Here is an 8,174-nt window from a genome sequence, read left to right as displayed (position 1 = left end):
AGAAGCAATTTTCTGAACCCTATTAGCTGATTTTCTGAACCCTGTTAACCTTTATGAATGGCAAGTGCACGCTATTTGCTCAATTATCACATGATAAGAGAATCAGAGTGAGGAAACATTTTCTCAGAACAAGAACCCGGGATGTTTGAAGCACATCCAGCTACACTATGTGATTCCTCTGATTAGCTGCTTGTTTCTACGTGAAACTACATCGATGTAAAATGTTTGCATTTGAGGAAAAACCTGCAGATTCTACAATAATTACATATACAGAGCCTACTGATCCAGTTCTTACCTAGAGTCTAAAGCTAGCAGGGTGGCAGCCAGCTTTCACACAAAAACTTGAGAAAAAGCTAATAAAAGTAAAACCAGGTAAAACTATTTCCTCTGTCACTTGTTGTACAGCCTGGAAACAAAGTGAACCTGCGACTTTCAGTTTACTGTTGCTCTCTACAAAATCAAAAACTGCTTAAAAAACTTAATGGTAGAGAGGGTAAAGATAGTTCAAACAGCTGAAGCGGAAAGATCAAGCTGGATAATATTAAATTATTCAATAATTTTATGTCAAAATTCAGGCAGCTCAAACAGACCCCATCAGTGAAACAACCGCGCCTCATCTGCCTCAGCAGGGTGAGGAGGACATTTGTTCATACTCTGGACACTTGAGAAGGGCGGGGTAGTTAGAGGAGTTCATCTGGAGTGAGGCCTCGGAGGAGATGGAGGAGGGACTGCGACCACGTCCGGCCCAAGCTACTGGATGGAGGAACTGACCGGAGTAATCTGAGCAGTTGCTGAGACGAGGTCTGTAGAAGCCCTGATGGGGCCTGTACATTTCCTCTGCTGTGTAACGCTTCATGAACAGGTACACTGACATCACACCTGCCGTCTGGGGAGGGAATAAACAGATTAAGGCTGGGACACAGTACATCTTCAGCTGCTATAAGGACAAGATTTGCTAAATGCCTGAAGTACAAGGCAAGTGATGAGATTAAATCTATACAAACAAAACTGAGACCAGTGCTAAGTTTATGTACATAAAACCATTAGTTAGACAGAAAATGGTTAAATATTACTGTGGCTTTGAAACATTCTTGTAAAATGTGAGATACTATTTGACTTTCTGAAGTTACCTCAGTGAGCAAGAAGGAGATGGCAGCAAACGCAAATGACCATCCATACTTGTAGCTGAAGTAAGCCTCATTAGTTTTGGTCCTGTTCAACATTTCATCATTAATATTGGAGATGTACAACACCAGACCAACAACCAAAGACAGACCTGTGGAAGGCAGAGAGACGAAATGATTAAAACTTATTTTATATAGCAAAGGTACACATCACTGATAGCTGCATAAGTTTGCATAATATTTTCCAAAGACAGAGTTAATGAAAACAATCATTCTTTCATATGACAGTGATGGACATGCACAAATATATTGGGCCACAGTCTCTCTTAATCTGTGAATGCATGTGTTTTCAGTCCATTGCCACAGATGTATGAAATCAAACACCAGGGTTTGCAAAATTTGTGAAAAAATTGGAAAGTTTTGTTTACTTTCCTGCTGTGTGCAGCAGGGGTCTGGTAGCTGCAACACTGGCATACTGTAATTCATTTTACAGATTATAATGTGACAAGATGAATGACGTGCAACAGATGGTAGCACAGTTGAACCTTGTCCTCCAACCTCCCACCAAGCAAGCACACGTGCATGCACACATGGCGCCACTTTGTCCAACTAGTGCAGATACAGTAAGTATAAATCAAGTACCTGACAAGATGAAGAAGATTCCAGAAACAAAGGCCAAGATGGTGTGATGTGGTCGAATGTGGCCGATATTACTGAGTACAAAACCAATGAACATGAAGAAGAGGCTGACCAGAGGAAAGGGTGTAGAAGAGCGAATCATCTCTAAAAGGAGAGAAGGGAAGCAAAAAGAAAATAAACTGATGAGTTTGAGTGTGTTTTATGGGTCCTTATCTTAGCTAATATAAAATTTCAATATCTGTATCTATTTATTTTTCTTATTAAAATTTGCTGTAGTAGCAGCATGAAATATTCAGTCGGTCTATCTTATGCCTCACTTTCATGGATTTAGTGTTTAATTACCTTGACTAACTTTTGATTCTTTTATGTTAAGACGGAGCAGGGCCTGCTCGCTGTGAGAAAATGGCAAAAGACCTCTTAGAGTCTCTGGTACTTTTTCCCGAACCCCCATTGTGTTCTTCATTACCCCCAAAATATAGCCTTTTAGCTAAGTGGGCCAGATGTCTAAGGCCATAATCTTAATGGAATTTGGCTTTAATGTTCATTAGCTGGTAAAACTTTGGATTCAGTGGCAATCTTGCCAGTTGAAATCTACAAGAAATATTCAAAAATCTTTTCTGAATGAAAACATAAACATTTGGCTAGCGGATACATTGGACAGTGGTTTACTTTCAATGTCATCCTAAACTGTTGTTTTAAACATCCACTGTCACCAGATCTGGACCCAAATCCTTGAGGACTGTTCACAGCATCTCGATTAATTTATGGCACAAAAAATTCAGCCAGTTGAGTAAACAAGAGGAAGTCCAACCTAGTTCTAGTCCTAATTAATTAAATGGCTGGTCAGTTTATGCTCTCCTGTTGTTTCCCTTGTCTTTTGGCCATTTGTCCCTCTTCACAGCTTCCTGCTTGCTTCCTCATGTCTTTAGGTATTATTATTGTTAGCTTGTACTTTGCTGGAATTTTGTTTAACTCATCCTGTGGCTCTCATTTAGTTATTTGCTTCTTCCAGAAAATGCAATCCCTTACATTTTATTTTTCAACTTTTCTGCATTTGTGTCAGTTTTTTTCAACCCCCACATAACAGCATAAAAGAGTGTGCTAATCTTTGAGTTACTGCACCTACTCAGTATAACTATATAATTGCAGGCTCTGGAAAAACTGACTTTTATATAGCTTGGCAATGTTATTTTCCTACAATTTGCTTGCTTGACTTGGTGAGACTCCACAGATTTAAACTTAAAGTGCCAAATGCTAATGCGTATATGTATGCCCATGCATTTTCACCATGTAGGGAGTTATTTAAATAGCATCACTGAATTTTTCATTAACACTCAGTATTTGTCTTGCATGCATTTGCCTTGGGGATTATTCCACAAATTGCAATATCACTCCATCCTAAAAAAAACCCCACATACTGTATGAGATGACAGGACAGCAATGAATGAATGACTGAATTCATTTCATTAAGTGATTTTAAATCTAAACTACGAATCCTTGAGGCCAAGTCCATAACATGCAACTGTTTCAATTAGATTGATTATCATTTTAACTGACTTTTTTATTTTATTTGAATTTTATTGAATTTTATTTTTTATTTTATTTGTATTCTTTCACTTATTGTTGCATGTGTGTTGTTGCTGCCTGTGTTTGAGTAATTTCTGTAACTGTGAGACACTTGCTGCTGCCTATCTTGGCCAGGTCTCCCTTGAAAAAGAGGTTTTTAATCTCAATGGGATCTTCCTGGTTAAATAAAGGTTAATAAATAAAATAAATAAAGAGGTGTGGACTTAATTCATGTGAGTTGTACTCAGGTAAAACTTAGTTATTTTCTGTTATCCTGTTAGACTTTACAATATCAAAACAGGATTTACATATGAATTGAGTGTTTGTTAAGAATAATCTTATCATTCAATTCAATTCAATTTTATTTATATAGCGCCAAATCACAACATAAGTCGCCTCAAGGCGCTTCATAGATACAGAGAAAAACCCAACAATCATATGACCCCCTATGAGCAAGCACTTTGGCAACAGTGGGAAGGAAAAACTCCCTTTTAACAGGAAGAAACCTCCGGCAGAACCAGGCTCAGGGAGGGGCGGCCATCTGCTGCGACCGGTTGGGGTGAATCATTGTCTTGTAAAAAAAAAAAAGACTTCTGACAAATGTATGTGGCTTCAGTTAACACAGTTCTTTCACACACTTCTATATAAAACATTTATGTTTTTATCATCTTGGTTCTGCATTTCTGTGCAGTAGCTTTGGTACGGTACATTTTTCTATGACTAAAACCGCTGTGCCCCTAGATGCTATTATGGTGAAGCATTTTAAACTAAATGGCATCTTTTCAGTTTAGAAAATAGACTGAAAAATGGTCAGAAATAATCATGACATGTGAACAGTTACTTACTGAGTACACTAACAGTGGACTCAGATGTCATCTGCACATTAGTAGGCATCACATACTCAATGGTAAAACACCGTCCATTCTCCTCTCCTGGAATGAAACACAGGGAAAAAAAATATTAAGTGAAATTTCAGTATATGTTTTTGTACACAAGCGATTAATTAAATCCAACCCTGAAGGTCATACAGTACACATGCAGAATACATGGATGTCTTGACATGATGAATACCTATAATGGCAAAAACGAATAAATGTCACAAATGTCATGTTTTCAAACAAGTTGTTGGAACGACGAGTTGCAAGTGGTATCTAAGGACCAAGCTCAGTTTATTTTCTCTGTGAGGCTCTTAAATTTAAATATCACTTAAAATCAGTCAACTTAGAAAGAGAATGGGGAGTTTATAGCTTCCACACAGTTTATGCTGTCAGTATTTGTTTGAGGAACACCCAACATTAGACTTTAACACCTTTCTCCTTATCGCGCTGACACATACAGTACAAAATGTGGCAGCAAAACACACCAACTGATTTTTTTCATCACTTCATTAACTCCACACACTATGAGGTGTTGGATTAGGTGATATTCTGGGGTTCAGCATATGTAATTACCTTCATACTGCTTCCACAGAATACACATATAAGGATGTGTTATGTTTTTGCATAGCTATTTAAGAAAAATATAATATATCAAACAAATCTGGGAGATTCTTGAGACTGTTCTCCAAGGATTTAGCCAGTTATTGACCCCATGTTTATAGTCTTGCTGGTTTTCACTTTAATGAAAAGTCAGTTTTTATTGTGCATTTCTAGGGTTTCTTTGTGTATGCAAATATCGGGCCCCCACTTCTTAGTGATATCACATACAGTATGTCTACATTTGCACATATGCGCAAATACAGTCTGTAATTTGTTAGTTAATTACCTCACTATATCATGACATAGTTATATTTAACAGACATTAGGATTAATATGTCTGCATATGAATATAAGACAGACAGACAGCAGGAGAAACTGATGGAGGAGAAGTTTGTAAACGCAGACTGATTGGACTAGTTCAGGTCCACATTGTGTATACATATGTAAGTCATTGCAGATCTCCCTCAAACTTGCTCATTGTATCAGCTTTTCTTTTAACATAAAGTAAAAGATTGAGCCACTATGCAGTAAGTCCAAGGTTCCCTTTGGTCATGAAATATTTTGTACTCCAGTCAACAGCATTTCTGTACTACTACTAATCACCACTTTCTTTTTATTCCCAACAAAGGAAAATAACAACTATTACAGAACTTTCATGATGAAGACTTATGTTATTATTTCAATTTTTCTCTTATTTTTTATTATTCTCTATAATAACTGATTCTGGAATAAAATACTAACTGTAAAACGTGATATACTTCACCTGCCACAACACCGTGCAACCTCATTCACATTCACTGGTGTAACTACACACTGTGATGGTAAGCACTGGTTGTTTCTGGGTCAAATTAAGTGGGCAATAAGGCCACTCAATTGCCCCTAAAAAACACACTAAACCATTAGTTTGTTTTAACCAAAGGCCTGCTTCATGGCAGCAGAACATCTCTTACATAATCACAACTGGAATCCCAACATATTTACCAAGACTTAACCATTAACCCTGAAAAAGGACGAAGCAGCTCAATTGTCGTATAGATTAAATCAACAGTAAGTGGACTGATGTTAAAGGTTATGTTACCATTTAAGAAAAACACAAATATTCTTCCTGACCATACTGATCAAAATAATTGAAACATTCCCAGTGTAGGCTGGCTAAAGTGAAATGTTAAGCTAAACAGTACAAGTTTGTAAAGATGGAATTTAATCAATAAAATCAGGTTTGCTGAAACACCTTTTTTAGGTTTGCTGTTCTTAAAAACGAGACTGGAAAGGCTTACAAATTAGTATTAGTAGTTTAGAAATAACTATAATTTAATGCAAAGCTAGACAAAGAAAATGGAGTGTGGCTAATCTCCCTAGATGTGGACATTCAGTTAAAAACAAGAAATACTGGTTGGTGGTGAGCAATATCTCATACTCTAGACAGAAAGAAGCTGGTGTTCTCCAGCTGTTTTAACACTCCAGCAGCTGGCAAACCAGAACAGATTAGATCTACAGAAATACTGGGAAAAACCTGCTTTACGGTTTTCCCAGGCAGCGCCCAGAACTTAACCAAGTAAAGTGAACTCTGAAACAATCTAAAGACAGCTCGTCTGACTTAGAGTATGACTAAGCTCAAACACTCCTGAAAGACACATGTCCTTCTTGTCCTGACTGATGCATAAACAGTTGATCAAAGAAAGTTAAACCAATAATAAAAAAGAAGAGTCAGTATGATTATAACTGTTGGTATGTCTCCTACGGTGGGTTAAATACATTGTGTTGATCTGTACTTGTGAGCAAAATCAGACAAAATCAATTTAATGACCAAGCAAAAGAGGAAAAAGCATGTTATTTTAATTGGTTAATATACGTCTGGCTTCTGTAGCATAACTAATAAAAGCATCTTAAAGACCTAAGCACAAATATCATTGGATGCAATACAAAACATAAAGGAGTTTTTTTCTTTGGTATCTAGATATCCAGCAAAATAACAGAACATAGTACTGCAAGTACAGTAAATTGTTGTGATTACTGGAGGAATCGAGAGGGTAAGAGCAAGAATGGATACCTGGTTTACTCTGGGACAACACTTGTCTGGACGGTTGTTTCTCTAAAGAAAAGATTTAAAACGGTTAGTATTTCCAATATTTTCCAATCAAGAACTGTGGAGGAACACGTTAAGATGGTGTTTATCCATGCAATGTGCTGTGCTTCTGCAGTTGCTTTTAATGTGGAATGGTAAAGTGAAAAATGCAGGTCAAAAAGAAGGAAAAGGAAAGTCCAGTTAAGGAGCAGAGAGGAGTGTCTGCACCAACCAAAACTTCATCTGGCACCACTGAATGTAAATCAGCAATCGGTTAAATCATGAGAGAAGCAGTCTTGAATAGCTCTCTATCAACAGGAAAAGTGATTTTGAAGGATACAGCATAGGACTGGAAAACAGTTTGGAGATAGTATACAGGTAAGGTGATGGATCATAAAGCTATGCAGAGGTGAAGGCAAAGTTTCAAAGTTCATGCTCAAATATTCAAGTGCAAAGCAAAAACAAAAATACATCTTCTATACTTGCAGCAGTCTAGTGGTTAAAGAGAAGTAAAAAAAGGAAAGAAATGAGAGGGAAAAAATGCAATGCACAATATACTGCAAACGAGACAATGCAAAAAATTTTGGTGAATGTGTGCTTCAAACTTAACTGTGTATAATAAAAATAGTTCTGAAAGATGGCATCACGATTTTATTTCCACTTTGTTACTGCTTTTGAGACTAACAGGAAATCTACTCTACTGTGTTCAAACTGTATTCTGACTTCAAACTAACTCACCAGCCAAAAAGCAAACCCTCCACAGACCAGAGTGGAGCGACATGCGCATCTCGGTGCTCTGGTTGAGAGGAAGGATGACGCCCTCTTCCAGGTAGAGCCAGTAGTCGGTGCTCACGGCGATCCCCAACAGGCCGAGGCCGCAGACGGCGAACACGCTGCTCAGCAACGTTAGCGCCTTCCTGCCACATAGGCTCATACCACAGCCTCAAGAGCAGGGGGGCACCGGTGGCGGAAAATGGAGCTATGAAAGGGAGAGAGAGATAAACATTTTTACTTTTATTTTTTTCCTTTTTTTTTTGTAAAATCCACTTTTTTCGGTGCTCAGAGGTGGTGGTTGGGCCTTTGGGTGTTGTCATGTGTGACGTTCTGCAATATTTAATTTCACTCGAACTGAGGCTTACGACTGAAAATGGAGATCAGGTAGAAACAGAAAGTAACAAACGCACCTGCAGATAGGACAGTATTATCTCTGCTGAATTTTAAATCTGGGAATGAGTCTCTTTCTTTCAAATCTCCCATTAATCTTTAAATAACCAAACTGTGCAGGACGAAAGATTTAGTAGA

General features: G+C 37.8%; 1 protein-coding gene across 2 annotated transcripts; it reads right to left on the bottom strand.

Annotated features, from left to right (window-relative positions):
- Nucleotides 1-622: 622 nt before the first annotated feature.
- LOC146630843 (voltage-dependent calcium channel gamma-5 subunit-like) lies at nt 623-7,806 on the bottom strand. Of its 2 annotated transcripts, XM_085356141.1 has the most exons (6): nt 7,611-7,806; nt 6,858-6,899; nt 4,175-4,261; nt 1,767-1,907; nt 1,131-1,276; nt 623-886 (listed from the first exon to the last, which is right to left on the bottom strand). In XM_085356141.1, exons 1-6 carry the CDS (start codon nt 7,804-7,806, stop codon nt 623-625), a joined length of 876 nt encoding a protein of 291 aa, XP_085212267.1. The 2 variants fall into 2 exon arrangements, with proteins under 2 accessions (XP_085212267.1, XP_085212268.1); XM_085356142.1 differs by lacking the exon at nt 6,858-6,899.
- Nucleotides 7,807-8,174: the final 368 nt, after the last annotated feature.

Source organism: Diplotaxodon limnothrissa, linkage group LG6 (assembly GCF_057381915.1).
Source record: "Diplotaxodon limnothrissa isolate DT_005_m linkage group LG6, D_limnothrissa_male_GT1.1, whole genome shotgun sequence".
Taxonomy (NCBI): domain Eukaryota; kingdom Metazoa; phylum Chordata; class Actinopteri; order Cichliformes; family Cichlidae; genus Diplotaxodon; species Diplotaxodon limnothrissa.
This window is presented reverse-complemented; position numbering and strand designations above follow the sequence as displayed.

What these genes read in the sequence shown, in the direction of transcription:
- LOC146630843 (XM_085356141.1), bottom strand. Translation starts at nt 7,806, where the DNA reads ATGAGCCTATGTGGCAGGAAGGCGCTAACGTTGCTGAGCAGCGTGTTC. An exon ending in GAGGGTTTGCTTTTTGGCTG is followed by an intron (nt 6,900 to 7,610) that starts GTGAGTTAGTTT and finishes TCTTTTCTTTAG; the next exon opens with AGAAACAACCGTCCAGACAA. An exon ending in TCTCCTTCTTGCTCACTGAG is followed by an intron (nt 887 to 1,130) that starts GTAACTTCAGAA and finishes TTCCCTCCCCAG; the next exon opens with ACGGCAGGTGTGATGTCAGT.